The sequence below is a fragment of the Pelmatolapia mariae genome, linkage group LG3_W (assembly GCF_036321145.2).
Source record: "Pelmatolapia mariae isolate MD_Pm_ZW linkage group LG3_W, Pm_UMD_F_2, whole genome shotgun sequence".
In the NCBI taxonomy this organism is placed as follows: Eukaryota; Metazoa; Chordata; class Actinopteri; order Cichliformes; family Cichlidae; genus Pelmatolapia; species Pelmatolapia mariae.
Window position 1 is genome coordinate 74,358,964 of NC_086229.1, and position 17,592 is coordinate 74,376,555.

General features: G+C 38.1%; 2 protein-coding genes across 2 annotated transcripts in view; both read left to right on the top strand.

Moving 5' to 3' along the window:
• LOC134623951 (zinc finger protein 664-like) overlaps nucleotides 1-440 on the top strand; it is a 507,757-nt gene extending 507,317 nt beyond the window's left edge. The window contains exon 3 of the mRNA XM_065470235.1: nucleotides 1-440. This exon is cut by the window's left edge and continues 480 nt beyond it. Coding sequence (XP_065326307.1) covers nucleotides 1-216 — 216 coding nt within the window. The 3' untranslated portion in view covers nucleotides 217-440.
• A 4,005-nt stretch (nucleotides 441-4,445) lies between these two features.
• On the top strand, nucleotides 4,446-5,757 carry LOC134623952 (P2Y purinoceptor 14-like). Its single transcript, XM_065470236.1, has 3 exons — nucleotides 4,446-4,550; nucleotides 4,651-4,910; nucleotides 5,106-5,757. The coding sequence occupies exons 1-3, from the start codon at nucleotides 4,446-4,448 to the stop codon at nucleotides 5,755-5,757; spliced, it is 1,017 nt and encodes a 338-aa protein (XP_065326308.1).
• Nucleotides 5,758-17,592: the final 11,835 nt, after the last annotated feature.

Consider the following 17,592-nt stretch of genomic DNA (forward strand, 5'->3'; position numbering starts at 1 on the left):
TTCTGGTGCGAAACGTGCGGGGAAACATTTGTTTGGCAAAACAGCCTGAAGGAGCATCAACTCTCTCACACCGGGTACCCGTGCAGTCGCTGCGGGGACGTGTTCCCTGATAGAAGCCTTCTGTACAATCACAACCTAGGTCACAGGTGGAGAGATAAACAGGTCAAGAGAGCAATGCAAATGAAAGCTGAGGCTGGGAATCAACAGCCTGTGTAGAGGTTTCAGCTTTTGCCCCTGTAGCAGGGACAATAAGAACTGGCTTGTGGGCACGACCTTCAGACTCACCGTCTGATGACAAAAATGACCTCAGTCCAGCCCAGGCAGGCTAACAGATGAAGGGTATGGAGTTGTTTATTTGACAAATGATTAAAATTCCTTTTTAATGCTTCTGATTTCAAACTAAGTTTTGTCATTTTGATAAAGAAATGACTGAAACACTCTTGTGGGGCCTGTTTAGTGGACTGATGTTGATCTTTCTTTTTTGATTTCATTTTTACTCCTTTTCTTAGTTTAAGCTTATTGTTCTAATCATTTTTGCTGCTTTAACCGTTTTTGATTTTATTTTGTTGTTTAGGGATTTACTTTTAGGTCTTTTATTGCTGATTATTTTCTTGTGTTCTTTTCTTCATGTTTCCTGTTCTGATTTGTTTAATTTGGGTCTATACAGTGAGTCTTTAAAGGTGAGCTTTTATGCTTTGTATATGTACCTGGATTAAGATATGACCTCTAAATAAAGGTTTTCCATTTGAGTCCTTCCTGTTTATTTTATGCCGTGTTCCGCAGTCATACTGGCTCATGCAGGTGGCAGAAACAAATCTATCAGGTACTCCTGAGAGAAGAGGGCGTAGTCTGGAGAGGTGAAGGTGACCTCTATCAGAGTTGTTACTCAAGCTTTCACTGAAGCTTCAACCTGCCGGCTTACATCTGTCTTTTATATTGTGTCTGACACAGTAAACATCTTAATATTTTACACAGAGACTCAGGTTTCATTTTCTTTTTCACTTTCAAATGTATCATAACTGATGGAGAAATAATGACTTTTTTTATTTCAGTTTCCTCTTGACTTTCATCTTTAAGGCTGCAAAGAGAACAACACTTTGGTCAGTGTGCTGATGTTTATGTTGCTGAGTCAGTATTCATGTAGCTGCTGACTAAATGCAGAAATATCAGCATGGAGCAATAATCAGTAATGTTATGAGCATCATTCCAATATCTGATCAGCCCCACGGACAGCAGCCGCAGTCACAGCTCAGAGGAATGGACACATTTATGTAAGATGATGCTCTGAGTGTTTTAATAAACACTGAAAGAAACCAACTGAGGGTGAGCAGAGCAGGTTTCCACACTCTAACAAGACTTTGACTGGAGACATTACAGCTTCTGTTGGAGAGGAACATTTAAGAGAAGAGTAACCGAGACACGTGACTCTACAGGTAGATTCCCTCCTTGTCAGCATCTCAGTGTGTGTCTGTGTTTGCACAGCTTGAGCTACAATGAACCAAATAACAGCTGATGAGGTGGTAACCACTGGTAAAGCGTCCTCAGGGCTCGTGTCCCTCTTGTTTTCTGGGGTAAATGCTTGATTCAGCCTAACTGAAGAAGGTGCACTAAAAGATGAGGATGGTGTTCAATGGTGGTGGTGACACATACAGGTTAATATTTCATTGCTTTCTGTTTTAAATCTTCCTTCTGTTAAACTCTTAGCTGTTTACTTGAGCTGAACAGCTCCAACCAACATGAAATCAAGATCATCAAAATGTAATGACCTCGACAGGAAATCTGCAGTGAGCCAGACGTGTTTTAATAAAGTTCAGTAAAAGAATTGTTATTGCCTCAGGATGTTACAATCAGTCACTGACAGTGCTGATTTAAGAGAAAATATCAATCCAGATGTATTTTTTTTAGCTCCAGAAATATGCACGTGTTCCAAGCATTTCTATCTCTGTAATTCACAGGATCAGAGATTGGGACTTTTTAATCAGAGAGCAAAAATCAACTTCCTGCATCAGGGTTTCTTTGGGGCTAAAGATTGACAGCTTAATCTAAATTACATCCAATCAAAGAGTTGTGTGATATGTTGACAATGGATAGCACTGAAGACAAACAGGAAATAAGTCAAAGTGCAGGCTGGCAGTGTGGTCACTGCGTGTTTCCTAATGTACAGTTATGTCATTACATTGAGAGCGCATAATGATAGAAGCAGCTTATCCTGCTAACCTAACAAAACTTCAGAAACACTTTTAAATCCTGCTGGTTGCTCATCCTCAGATATTTTTTACTTTTACCAATTCCATGCTTGACTTAAAAGATGACATTTAGCACTGAAATATTCCCTCCACACAGCTGCCTCAGAACCACAGCTGTCTTCTGCCTGTATCCAAGATGCAGATCTAATGATACTATCACAAAGTTGTAATTGACAAAGGGTTAGGGTGTCCTGGTGCCAAATGCTCAAATGTGAAGCTGAGACACTCATTGGACAAGTGGAGAAAAGAAGATGCCTTTTATTTGTTAGTCTCACAAACAGAACAAAAACATCATTAGGAAATCACATAACAGAGGGTGTCAGCTCTGTAAGTTCACAGCAAAAGACTGTGACACAAGAAAGAGACAAAAAGAGGACAGTAAACTGGTTTAAATAAGTCCATGTTTACTTTCTACACTAGAAAACAGCTGAACAATTCAAAGGTTTATTTTAAGTATTAGACTCTAGAATCAGAGCTTTGCTGAAGCTCAGAGTTGATGACTGGCGCCTGTGTTTTTCTGTGTGTCAGCTCGTCCTTGAAAAACAGTTTTATGTCTCGCAGGTTTTTGTATGTTTCTATGTTGCATATGTTGCACCACACCAGCTACTTCCTTTGGCTTTTTCCACTGAACTGATGAGTGAAGCTGCGATTTCTCAACACAGGTCTGGTTAAAACATACGCGCACTGTGACAAAGCTGCTGAAACCTGCTGAGGGCTTCTAGGAAATCTTTTCTTAATGCTGCTCCACGGTGAGAACAGAAGCTACATATGACTGTCAGACCACACAGGCCCAGAGGTACAGCTGCAAGTGGTGTTAGGGGAGCTTGTAGCTCGTCAATAAGAGCAATAAGAGCCCTGCACAGAACTGTTCATTTAAATCCCACTCCAATGTATTTCACTACTTGCTCCCACCATATGTTTATCCAGTGAAACTGGTTTCATATGCAGTCTGAATTAGCTGCATTTACTGTCTCATGTTAGCTGTAGTGATGAAGAGGTGAAGGAGATTAGTAAAAAATCAATCAGCGGTAATAAAGTGAGTCAGTGCTAAAATAAAAAGTGTATCAACAACTGATCAGAGAATGACTCGTGTGTCTTGAAAATATGTTGTGACAGATTAACAGCGAAGAGAAAGAGGAAATGTGGTAGTGGGCAGGGCAGTGTGATCCCACTGTGTATTTCCTGATCTACATTGTACCGTCACACTCAGAACGGCTGAAGCACCTTTTCCTCCTCTCAGAAAGCTGCCGAACCAGAGGTGAGTCCTGATATTTCTCATTCTCACATCTTTAATACTTCTGATAGAAAATAAAGGCCATTTTAAAGCAGTCCTGACTAAAGGAAAAAAAGTCAGCAGGCTGCTGCTAGTGTTCAGGAAGGTAATCTGAATATATGAATACAAATCTTGACTAAGGCTCAGCATTTCCTGGTGCCAAGTGCACTGGCAAACTACCTCACACTTAAAATGTTTGGGAACACTAATTCTGCTGGTTTCATCTCTCAAGAGAAGAAAACACCTGTATAGTCTACATCTACTGTTTCAAACCAAAAATGATAAGGAAACCAAAAACAAACAAACCAGAGATCAGTCAGGAGGGAAATATAGAGAGAAACGGTTTGTGACCACCTGCTAAAATCAACTCTACTTGAAATAAGCCAAATATTCTTACATCTGACAAAACTGTCTTCTTTTGAGATAAAAATCTGCTAATTGGGGAAAGCAAAAATTGCTCGGCTAACTGCAGTCATGTATATATCTATCTACTTAGCACTTTTAATTCTTTAATTCTTATTTTTATGTCTATTTAAGCGTTATATGACAGTATGTTTGCGCTAAGTACCGTAGCAATTTCCTAATGTTGTAAACCTGCTCAACATTTGGCAATAAAACCCCTTCTGATTCTGATTCTAACAACAACACAATTTTGAGTCCAGATTCTGCCTAAAGTTCCCCACTTCAGCTTGTGCTTAATGGATTGTTATAAGAGTCATGAGACGTTTGAGTCATCTTCAATCATGCATGCTTCCTTCTACAACTAAATACTGTACATAACATGTAGCACAATATTTAAAATTGGTCCAACATTGATTTAACACAACACACCAAGAGACTGTGGAGGTGAATCATTTCAAAGATGAACCTAGGATTTTTACACAGTTTAACTGAGTAAAGTGGATTTATTTCTCAGCACAAGAACCATGGTCGTCCAAAAAAATTTGACTTCATCTTTGAACCAGACCTATGATGTTGACGAGACATCCATGAACCCTTACTTTATAGCGGTCTACAGTCTGGTGTTCCTAGTAAGTTTAAAATTATCAAATTGTGCTCTGTTAGAAATTGGTTTATGTGCCGGTGTATGCACCAATCCTTTTCTTTTCCTTCCACTCTGTTTATTTTCAGGTGGGTTTACTCCTCAATGGCTTTACATTGAAGGTCTATCTTTGTCGAGACTGGCCTGAGGTATCCAACAGCTTGATGATCTACTTGAAGAACCTGACAGCTGCTGACTTCCTGCTCTGCCTCTGTCTGCCACTCCGCATTACCTACTATGCCAGCAGCTCTCCCATCATTCGTAGGCTGTACTGCAGCTTTGGAGCTTCTGCCTTATTCATTAACATGTATGCCAGTATACTATTCATGGGGTACATCGCTGCCAACAGGTAAGGAACCTTTACTTATTTAAGGCTGTAGTTAACGATAATGTAAAAACTAGATTGAGTGGTTAACCACTACAATGTGCTCCAGACAAAAGCATGAATGTATCCTTTTGACTTAACTGACTTCTTCAGATTAGGCACCTTTGTGACTGATTAGTGAAGTTGTATTCTGCCTTCTCTTTTCTCGTCTCTCTCCAGGTATCTAAGGATCATCCATCCTTCAGGAACTCACATGCTGCAGACAGTGCAAACTGCACGAATCATCTCTGTCATCACCTGGGTTTTTCTCCTGGCTCCAACAGTCGTCTATGTTATCATTTTTTACAGCTCCCAGGAACCTCTGACCTTTAATCCTAGCCGCTGCATTCACCTGTTTACTCCATCAGTCAGCCTGTTGTTCAGAATTCTCCACACCTTCTCTGCAATCATCTTCCTCTTGGTCTTCATATCCATGGTCTTCTTCTACTACAGCATCTTCCGCAGGGTTTTGGAGGCACAGCAGAAGCAGCTGACCTCCTCTGGCTCTGAGAAGCTGGTGAAGTATCGCAGGAACGTGTTGGTGCTGGTCAGCATCTTCTGTGTTTGCTTTGTTCCGTTTCACCTGGTTCATCTTCCCTTTACGTTTCTGTGGAGCGATGACTCAGTAGGTCCAGTATTGTTCTACCTGAAGGAGGTGACCACCATGGTGTCAGTTTTCAACATCTGCCTGGACCCTGTTGTTTACTTTTTCCTCAGCAATACTTTTGGGGAGAAGGTGAGAGCCAAACATCCGACTACAAACGAGGAGAATAAGAGCAGCAAGGACAAGCTGGACATCATTACATTAGAACAAGTGACTCGAACCAGTTAGTTGTGAGAACATTTACATTTTATGCACAGATTTCAATTCGTTTTGAGTGAGATGAAACCAGTGTCATGGACCGATATCCTCAGAAACCACAAGTCAGATATCAAAACAGAGCTAAAGACAACACAGAAACATTTCCACATAGATGGTATTGAAGATGCCATGAGTGTTTATGTTTCTAGTTTTCAGGAAAAAGCCAAATGATGATTAGCATGAATGAAATTAACCAGTCTGTGGTCAAATTCATACGTCATGGTTCTGGCTCTTCGACTCATATGAGTTACTGATTTAGTTTTATACAACTTAGTATTGACTTTTTATGTCACTGAGTATATTTGCGATTTCTGGTTTATGTTCTTAGGTTACCTTTGTGCCTTTGTCTTCATCTATGTGTCCTTCTCTCCCTCGCTATATGTGTGTCTTCCTTGCTCTCCAGCTCCTAGTCGTGTCCTATTTTTCTGTCTCCCTCTTTTGTTCCCATGCTTCCCTTTTTTTGTTTCCTTCCTTGTCTCCCTTCTATGTCTTTTTAGGGCTGGGTGCCGTCACTGATTTCTAGAATTGATTCAATTCCGATTCACAAGGTCCTGAGTCGATTCTATCCACAATTCAATTCTATTCGATTCAGGGAATTTTTTCCTGAGACAGTCAGTAATATTATAATTCTGATCACGTATCAGTACATTTCCTTATTATTATATCTATAAAAACAAACCTTTGACACTTGCGACACTTGTGTCAAAGTAACTGAGGATAAAACACACAAAAGATGAAGGCGATTTTCCTGGCCTGGGATTTTATAGCAGATGACCTTAAAAATATTCTGCAGTAGATCAAAAACGAAAGAAAACCATTAATGAACATATGAACATTAACTGATGCTGCTGAAGTGGAGCAGAGCAAAGTTACAGAGGTTTGATTAGAGACACAGCCAAGCATTTTGCAATTTTGCATAATTTTAAAAAGCTTTAATTTGTTCAGTAGCCTATTCAACAGCAGAAATGAGGCTTTGTTTTCAAAAGTAAGTGAAAGGGAAAAAACAGTGGCCAAGAGCGCTGTAAATAGCGGTAGACTTGTGCATAATAAGCTAGCGAATAATGCAGAAAACAGATATTTTTTGAAGGGAAACTGTTCTTGAACTGCACTGAGTGAGAGAGGCGAGCTCTGCATGAAGTGTGATTTTAAGAGCAAAATTAAGAGGGAATTCATGATGATGTTTATGTGAAGTGAAATGTGAAGTGTAGTTTGGATCTTCCTTTGCTGCTGGTTCAGTCAATATTGTTTCGAGAGAGATAAAACCTGCTGCTCCGAATCTAGTACAAAAATGGCATAAATGGCAGGTACACGGATTCTGCACAAAGATGTAAACACAAAGCACGGACCCGACAAAAGAAAGCCGAAATCTCACTGATTCTGAGGCTATGTCCACACGTACATGGGTATTTTTTGAAAACGGAGATTTTCAGTTTTTGTTTTTAAAAAAATCCCGTCCACACATAAAAGCCAAAAACGAAGGAAAACGCTGCTAGGAAAATGCCAAAGCAGCAGGTGCCGCTATATTCTTATCCATGTAGAAATGTTGGCCAATCAGAAGTCTATAAGCCTGGGTGGGAAATAGTAAACAAAGATGGCGCATAGAAGCAGAACTGAGTCCTGGAGGGACAGCAACTGTGTGTATATGTATGCATTTAAACACAGCAGAAAGTACAATTAACAGTAATGATATTTTGTGTAAGTCCGCCATTGTAGAAATTCATTTCACCAAAACAATAACTTGGCGCACAGTGTGATGTAAAAAAAAATGTGCACACCTTTGATGCTGCGTTTTCTCCGTTTTTCTTGTCCACACGTAAATGCAAAAACGGAGTTTTCGAAAATATCCACCCTGGCAGGCGTTTTTAAAAATCTCTGTTTTCAGTGACCGAAAACACTGTTTACATGTGGATGAAAGGTGCAAATGCATAGAAAAACCTGCGTTTTCAAAAATACCCGGGTACGTGTGGACGTAGCCTGATCCGTCGGCGGCTCTGCGCTTTGTGTTTACATCTTTGTGCAGAATCCGTGTACCTGCTCTCATTTACTGTTTAAGCTGTTTGGTGGTTGTCGAAATTTTGTGAGTTTGTAACCTGAGATTCTGGCATTTCGGGCCAAATAAATCTATATTTAAAAATCAATTCAGGATTTTAATGAATCAATACCATGTTATCCAAGCTGGAAGAGATTTTAATCGATAATCAACCCCACCCCTTAATTTGTTTCTTTCATTAACCCAGTGTCAAGCTCTGTGTCTTAACCTGCGGCTCAGTGTGTTTCCTGTTTTAGTTGGCGCCCTGTGTTCAGTTTGGATGATGTCTCATCAAGTCTACTGCTTGTGTTCCCCGTGTGTTTCCATTTCCCTTGTCACCCTTCTGAGTACGTATTGTGCCTGTACTCCCTTTGAGGTTTGTCAAGTCATCTTTTTGTCTCGTCTTGTTACAGATTTTTCCATGTTCCTAGTGCTTACTTTGTTACGGAGTTTATTTAGCATCATGTTCGTTTTATTTATCCTTCTTTGTATCATTACGCAGATAATAAAAGGCTCACCTTTTGTTAAGATTAAGTTTTGCCTTCCTGTGTCTGCATTTGCATCTGTTCACTCTGCTGCATCATAGAAACACAGATTGTGAAATCATACAAAAAATTCACTGTGTTAAATGTGTAAAATCTGAATTTCAGTGTTTCTGACAGTTTTAACATTTCGACATGTCAAGAAGAACTTGGAATATTATTCATGAAAAGAATTAAAGAAAAGACAGTCAACCCAACAATATACACTCAAGTATACACGGGGACAAAATATCATCTTCCTGGATCAAAGGTTCAAACTGTAAAAATAAAATGAAAAAATTCAATTATACACATACAACTGTGTTGTCTGTGCTTGTGTATTCATCTTTGGTTAAATGATTGGATTCTGGTTCTTTTGACTGTTTTAGTGCAAAAGTAGTCTGAATTTTTATTTGGTTATATAGTTGTAATTCATAACAGGTGTTATCTCGGGGAACTTTAAAAAGTAAAGTCAAGACTTTTCCATTTGGTCAGAACACGGTGGAGGTTGAAAAGAAGCAACTTGATCAAAATGAGGCTACTGAGAAAATGACTGCGTGTCTCTAGTTGTCTCAGAACTGATACAGTATTGCGTTTTTCACTTTGTGGTTTCCAGCCGCAGCTCATCTTTCTACATAAACACTAAGGGGGAAGTACTTAAATAGGAATCAGATGGTGATGAAGACTTAAAGAGGACTGCTGTATCTTTTTTCTAAGCTTTCATTTTAGACTCAGATGTGTAGTTTATATATTCATTTTCGCAATAGAAATGAAAGCCATTTGTTGTTTAGTTAGCTCAAAAAAATCAGTGGACAGCACTGAGAGTTACAACTGGAAAGAAACAGGAAGTGATGCAACAAGCCTTAATGGGTATGTTACAGTACACAGTGGAAGTGTGTACTAATTAGAGACTGTTTAGAGACTTAGACAAAACAGATCATATATAAAAACATCTGTAGTGATCATTTTACCACTAACAGTAGCTGGATGGACGGTGATGTGATGTGTGATGGAGGCTGTATTTATTTTAACAGTGTGTCAGGGTTGATACTTCTCACTGATCTGATCATTTCTGCTTTCTACCTCCACCATCCCTGTGTGTGTGTGTGTGTGTGTGTGTGTGTGTGTGTGTGTGTGTGTATGTGTGTGTGTGTGTGTGTGTGTGTGTGTGTGTGTGTGTGTGTGTGTGTGTGAGAGAGAGAGAGAGAGAGAGAGAGAGAGACAGAGAAAGACAGAGAGAGAGAAAACAAACCAAGTGAGGTTTGGTTTGTTCTGAGTTTTTAGCTCCACAATGGATCTATTCCTTCGTACAGATTTTACAAAAATAACTTCTGAGGTGATCATTAAGATTTTTACCATTGTCTGACAGTAACTGGTAATAAAGTCTGTATTTGTTTTAATTGTGTAAGGACTATTAGCCAATTTTACTTAATGTGGCAAAAATTTAAGTATTTATAGCATTTTTTTTTCAATTAAAAACAAACTAAGTGAAGAAGAAACTGGCCTGTAGCCACGCTGACAGAGCCATAGCTCCGTGGGCTCTATTCCTAATCATTAGTAATGTATAAAAGGCTCTGGGACTTTATGTCTATGTTCTACAATATTGTGTGGGGTGGAGCCGTAGGAAATGACGTAGGCAGAAGTTGGGGGTAACGCGCTGCTACTGAGAAGGGGAGATTGTTTTCCGTGTTAGTTCTGTTTACCTCGTAAGCTGTGTTCCTGCTTGCCGTCCTTCACGGTGATGCTCCGAGTGTTAAGGTCATGACTGGAAGTAAGTTTCCTTAAAGATGTTTATTTTCCGATCCTGGTGTTTGCCGCGGCTTTAGTTACTTTCTACCGCGTTATAGCAGCGAGTTTTCCTCTCGTGACTAGAGGCATGTGCTGCTGGCCGCCGCCATTATGTAGTAATTTTTTTCGGCCACACGATGGCGCCAAAGTCCTTATGTTCACAGTTAGAGTGGCTGTTTCGGCTATGTATGACATTCTCACTGTGTTTAACTGTGTCCTTTCTGTGTTTGGAGCAAAAGAGATGTAAGATTGGCATAGTTCGAATCATAATGTTATGTGTATATTCAGATGGATGTGTTGGTTTATTTCATTTAATACTTTATGTCAGGGGTAGGCAACCTTTCTGATGGCGAGTGCCATTTAAAATTTCCTCAGAAGTCAGTGTGCCATATGATTGCATTAGCAATAAATTTAATAACGCTCTATATTAACAGTTACACATTATATAGAACCACTTTATAGAATTATATTTGTTTGCAGATGTTGGCAGCTATCGGCGAATAGTTATCAGCTATTTTGAAACAAAAAAAAGACACTTTTTATTCATAACAAGAACTCCATAACAGCAAATGAACTGTACAACAGAAAATACAAATGCTATTTATGGTCTCCTCACAACAATGATAAGAAAAATAAACTGGGCCAATATGGCATGTTTGTTAATACAGAGATACACATGTTAATGTGATCTCTGGTCTCCCACTCAGAGACACAGGTCTCCGAGTGTCCAGCAGTCAGACGGCTACCTGAGGACACTCATGTGAGAGAAAATCTGCTCACACAGATATGTAGAGCCAAATACTGTCAATAAGGCCTCTGCAATGTTCTGAAGACAGTTAAACCTGTCAGGTAGTGATGTCCAGCAGGTGAAAATGCAAGCACCATGAACACGCACAGCTGTAGATTCCAGCTGCTTCGATGTCGCATTAACTGGCATTAACTCAGCCAGTTAATGCTGTAAAAAGTCAGCACAACGAAAATAAACTCCACCTAAACTTGGTTTATATCTGACCCAGATAGACTGCAGGTCATAACTTCTTACCTGAAGTTCAGTTGTCCTCCTTCCTGTATCCTGTCCGATACACCATCTTGTTAACTGCTGAACCTGATTTTTTTTAATTTAAAAAATCACTATCTTACACAGTAGAACACTACAAACCCAATGCGGTATGCTACTGGTTTTTTTTTTGTTTTGTTTTTTTAACCTTTATTGAAAGAAATTTTCATATACAAAACAAGTCAAGGAAACAGACCAGAATTGTAACAGTTTACATTATAAAGATGGTGAAGCAAGTCATTATAGCTTTACAGGGAGAAAATAAAAGTTTCTAGGGTAAATTAATAAGGAACATAGACCTTTTGACACAAGCAGGCAAATTAGAATAGCAAGTATTTTGTGATTTTATAGTATAGTACAGCAGTTTTTTTATTCATATTAGAAATAAGTGACTTAAAATATTGACAAAAGTAATTCAAGAAGATGGTAAACGTAGGAGAGGCATTCTTCCACTTACATACATGAATAAAAAACTTACATAGCACTATTACAAAATTGACAACATCTGAGATTTCAGAATCCAGATTGTCCATAAAGTAAAGAACATCCTTAGATGTGAAGGAAGGTATATTGGAAATTCTGAGTGGAACCCAACAGTGTATTTCAAACCAAAAGCATTAACATATTGACAAGTGAAAAATAGATGCTCTAGTGTTTCTGGATCGGAAGAACAGAAAGCACAAGAGGCCTCAAAATTAAACCTTTTATACAGGAATTCTCCAACTGGATAAATGCCAGATATGATTCTGAAGTGTGTTTCTTTCATTTTAGGCGCAAGTGGGTATTTTAAGTAAAAAGAGAATGACTTTTCTTTCAACATGCTATCAAGGTCATGTCTGACATTGACATTATAGTTACAGAATACTATTTGCTTGAAAGTATTAGAGATTAACTTATTATTAAATTGTTTGTCCTTTATTGAGGTATTACCTATCGTCAGTGAAGGTAAGCAGGTTCTTATTAGTGAATACTTTAAAGTATTTACGGAAAGATTTAACAATGGTGTGGGTAGTGCTTTACAAACCTTATTATAATTATTAAATGAAACGTCTATTTTATACTTATCAATAAATTCTTCATAAGATAGCAAGTTTCCGTTTTTATCAAGCAGATCAACAACAAAACATACAACACATACAACATACTATCATACCAGTCTGATTCAAATAAGGACTTTTTATTGATGACTATAACCCTATTATGCCACAACATAGAATTGTGAGGTGAAAAATTGTGGGTGAAAATTAGTTTCCCGAAATTCATAGCTTGCTTATAGAAACTAGACAACTTAAGAGGAATCTTAGATATTTCATAATCACATCTGAACAAAAAATCGAACCCCCCGACCTTATTAAACAGTTTGTTTGGGATATGGTACCACATAGATTGAGGATAGTAAATGCAATCTTTTATCCATCTGAGCATGAACGCAGCAATAATGGATTCAAAGTCTAAAGCTTTCAAGCCTCCATTTTCATAGTCTTTAACTAATTGTGATTTGCATATATAATGTGTTTTATTCTTCCAGATAAAGCTGAATATAATAGAATTGGACAGTTTAATCATTTTAGGAGATGTAAAAATTGAATAACAGGGGTATATGAGTCTTGAAAGACCTTCTGCTTTAGACAGTAAGATACGACCTAATATGGATAAATCACGTGTTAGCCAATGATTAATTATTTTTTTTTAACTACATTTAATCTAGGGGTTATGTTATTATTCTCTCGATCATTAGTATTTTTACTGATTATTAAACCAAGGTATTTTACCTCCTCTTTTACTGGAATATTGTTAATAGTACTTTAATTACAGCTGTGTACAGCAAAGATTTCACATTTTTGAAGGTTTAGTGTTAAACCGGATGCTTTTGAGAATGACAGGATTTTATTAATTGCAATAGAGACCATATTTACATTCCTTAGAAATAAGGCAGTGCCATCAGCAAATTGACTGATTTTAAATTCTTTATCAAGAATGTTTATGCTTTCCAGATCTGAAGAGAGTTTGATATAAATGGCAAACATTTCTGCTGCAACAATAGGGCTGTTCGATATAACGATATATATCGGATGACGATATAAAAACGTCTATTGTTTCATTTTACGCTATCGTTCGTTTCGTGGTGTCGCAAAATAAACTGTTTACGGCAATATTTTTTTCATCATTTTGATTGTCACTGTAATGGCTATATTCATTTCTTAAAGTTCTCTCTTTCTCTTATATTTAATATAACCACACTATGGATGGACATGCGCTTGTTTTTATGCGTGGTCGTTAGCAACAACGACGGTAAAACCACGGCGTGTCCGCTTGTTTATTTTCCACAATAAACCTTTCACAATAAAGCTCAAGATCCTGTTGAGACTTTTCAAAATAAACTGAATGACGTGAAAGATGCAGAGTGTTTACGGATGAGAAGCAAAAAAGAGCCGTCGGGTGCTAAAAAATAAACCTTAGACTCAAACGTTAGAACGGGCTTTTCTCCGCTGCACGCTGTGTAATAAATACTCACAAAGAAAACGGCAGCCGTTACAACTTATGTCTAAAACTGTATCGTTTCATGCATCAGTTAAAACACTCAACTCCAGGTATGCGACGCACAGCTGGAAACACTTCACGCAAGTTTAGCTGCCCGAGATTCACAGAATTTACAGAAAATGTTACATTTTTGTAATTTATATCGTTATATCGACGATAGATGTCTTAATATCAGGATATGAGATTTTGGTCATATCGCACAGCCCTATGCAACAATAAACAATAACGGGCTAATAGGTCATCCCTGCCGAATGCCACGATTAATTTTAAAACTATTAGAAAGCCCATGATTGAGTGCAATACTAGCTGTTATATCTCTGTACAACATTTTCACTACACTAACAAATCTGGGACCAAAACCCACAGCCTCCAAAGAATCAAAAGCTTTAAAGAAATCAAGAAATAAAATAAGGCTATCATGAGGAAGTAAATGATTTTAATCCAACATACCTAATACTAAACGGGTATGATGATGGATATGACGTCCTTTTATAAAGGCTGACTGTGTCTAATCTATTATTTGACTTATTCCTGTTTTTAATCTGTTGGCATAGACATGAGCTAACAATTTGTAATCACAGCAAAGAAGTGTGATAGGTCTCCAGTTACCTAAAAGGATAGTGTCCTTGTTTGGTTTAGGAAGTAAAGAAATTATTCCTTGTTTCATAGTTGGAGATAACATTTGATCATTTATACATTCATTAAATACCTCTAGTAATAAATCTTTAATGTCACTCCAGAAATATCTGTAAAATTCAATCGTGATTCCGTCGGGACCTGGTGATTTACCACTCGCCATTTGGGAAACAACAGTATCCAGTTCAGCTAAAGTAATTTCAGACTCATTGAGATTGTTAAAGTGTGTGCCAATTTAAGGATTTTTTTCATGGATAGAGCTAAAAAAAAAAAAGAATTAGTCTCCGAACTGGAATAATTTGTAGTGTAGAGGGCTGAATAGAACTCTCTAATATAGTTGTTTATAGTCTGTTGGTCTTCAGTCAGGGTATTATTAATTTGTAACTTCATTCTAGTTGGTTTTTTGTTTGTCTAGTTTTCTCCAGATTAAAGAAATAAGTAGAATTCTTTTCCCCCTCCTCAATCCATTTAGCCCTTGAACTAATGAAGGCACCTTTTGCTTTGTCTATATAAAGTTCATCTAGTTTGTACTGCAACTGGTTTAGTTCTGTAGAATTTTCCTCTGTCAGATGTGATAAATTGCACAATGAACTTACTTTTGCAGTAATTTCAGCCTGTTTCTGTCTCCTTTTAAAAGCCATTAATTTTCCTTCTTCACTGGCAATTTTTCTGACATTAAACTTCAACCATTCCCATTTACTAGTAGAAGAAAGATCCTCCATTGCTTTTACCTCTCCTATTAAGGATTTAATTTTTATACAAAAAGAGGAGCTTCTTAAGAGGTTACTGTTAAACTTCCAGTGAGAATTCTTCGGTTCTGATGATCTATTATCCGGGGAGATTGAAAGGCACAATGGTCAGTAACAGGGGAGTAAAGAATCTTACAGTTGGATGATAGGGGGAAAAGACTACCAGTTATTAAGCAATAACCTAGTCTTGAGCATTGAGAGCGCTCAGAATTACTCCAGGTGTAATGCAGTTTTTCTGGGTTTAACTTACGCCAGATATCGATTAGGTTGAGGGTGCAGGAGAAATTCATTATTATTTGGTTAAAATGAGGAGAGTTATATGTAGTTGGAAATCTATCCTGTTTTTCATCTGGTACCATATTAAAGTCACCTGCAAAACCGACTTTTTTCAATTGAATAAATGATCTTCCATTCTTCTAAAACAGAAATTAATTTCCAGTTTTGGCTCTATTGTTGAACCCATAGACATTTACTAAAATGTACTTAGTATCATCCAACTCTCTTAACCATTAACCAATGACCTTCCTTATCACCTTTATGATCAATAACTCTTCCATTAAAACGATGTAGAAAAATAGCCACTCCTGCTGAATGAGAGGTACCATGAGATAAATAAATATCGCCGCTTCCCCACTGCTTTCTAAAAAATATATGATCATCTTTACTAGTGTTTGTCTCTTGAAATAAAAAACAATTAGTGTTAGGCTGTTCATTACAAAAAAGAAAAAATGCTTTACGCTTTATGTTATTTCTTAAACCTCAAACATTTAAAGAAAATATTGAAAGAACCATTGAATATAGCTTGAGAGTGCTTTAATAACTAGAGTAGGGCAATGGAACGTTTTACCTCCTATTAACTAATAAACTCAGTCAAATTTAAGGACCATTGAGCAAGTTACCGGCTTAAATTTAGTTGAACAGTTATACCTTCTTATCTAGGTTGTTATAAAGTTCTTTGATTCTTTGATTTGATGACCATCGATGACAGCATGTCCTTCCTTCAGGAAAGCTTTGAGCCCTCTGCTCCTTGTCTCCTCCACCCTTGGCCACAGACGTTTGCGGGCTTCTCTGTCTTCCTTACAAAAGTCCTCTCTAAACCGAATCTTCATCTCCTTGCAGAACTTCACCTCCTTGGACATCTTCCACACTAGGTCTCGAACAGTTCTCACGGCAAACTGTACGACGATCAGCCTGGGTTTGTCACCGACTCGTCCCTTCTGCCCCAGCCGATGCATTGGATCCACTGTGTTGTACAGCTGCTCGGCGTTCACAGGAATTATCTTTGGATAGCGTTGAGGAGAACTGTGTTTGAAACTTCGTTTTGCGTCTGCGATTCGTTAGCCTTCATTTTTTTAGGATTTGGACTTTTAACCGGTGTGTGGTGACAATCAGCTTGCGGTTTGTCTTGTGATAAGTCGTGCTGCTGTTCCATCCATTCAATATCTTCTTTGTCGCACGCCTGCCGAAGAGCCGCTAGGTGGTAGCCATGATCTTTGTTAATGTTAGCCATTTCGCTGCTTTGGAGAAGGTGGCCAAGAATGATGGAGAGAAACACAGGAGGTTTTTGAGTTTTAGAGATGAAGTATAACTAGTCTGCTTCTAATTCCGGTTTACTTGATTGCGGTCAAGACATAAAGGAGGTTCTTTTCAAGAAAAGCCTCGGAGCCCACTCAAGTTGAACCGCTCACTCCGCCATCTTCCCAGAATCCTGCGGTATGCTACTGGCAGTGCTTACCTTTGCAAACCACAGTAAACACTGAACAAAGATGGCACCCACGCGGAAGACAAACCTGAATTACGGTGTCCTGCAGAGGACAAATGGTCAAAATTACTTAAATCTACAATGTAGATGCAGCTGAACAGCGACACCCTGTGACTTATTCCAATCACTGCCTTACAATTACATACAGTGGGATGCAAAAGTTTGGGCAACCTTGTTAATAGTCATTATTTTCCTGTATAAATTGTTGGTTGTTACAATAAAAAATGTCAGTTAAATATATCATATAGGAGACACACAAAGTGATATTTCAGAAGTGAAATGAAGTTTATTGGATTTACAGAAAGTGTGCATTGATTGTTTAAACAAAATCAGCCAGGTGCATAAATTTGGGCACTGTTGTAATTTTATCGATTCCAAAACCTTTAGAACTAATTATTGGAACTCAGATTGGCTTGGTAAGCTCAGTGACCCCTGACCTACCTACATAAACAGGTGAATCCAATAATGAGAAAGAGTATTTAAGGGGGTGACCATATATATCGCGATATATTCTTTTCATCTTTATAACGTATTTTACACACTATAAGGCGCACGTAAAATCCTTTAATTTTCTCAAAAATCGACAGTGTGCTTTATGTATGAATTCTGGTTGTGCTTACTGACCTCGAACCAATTTTATGTGGTACACGGTGTACAGAATTCTGTCAAAAAATTTTTAGTACGACTTTGGTAAGCTACGAAGCTGCACCACTTGATGGATT

Bases quoted from the DNA above. Each gene is read 5' to 3' on its own strand.
- LOC134623952 (XM_065470236.1), top strand. From the start codon at position 4,446: ATGGTCGTCCAAAAAAATTTGACTTCATCTTTGAACCAGACCTATGAT. The intron at 4,551-4,650 runs GTAAGTTTAAAA...GTTTATTTTCAG, and splicing joins TCTACAGTCTGGTGTTCCTA to GTGGGTTTACTCCTCAATGG. The intron at 4,911-5,105 runs GTAAGGAACCTT...GTCTCTCTCCAG, and splicing joins GGGTACATCGCTGCCAACAG to GTATCTAAGGATCATCCATC.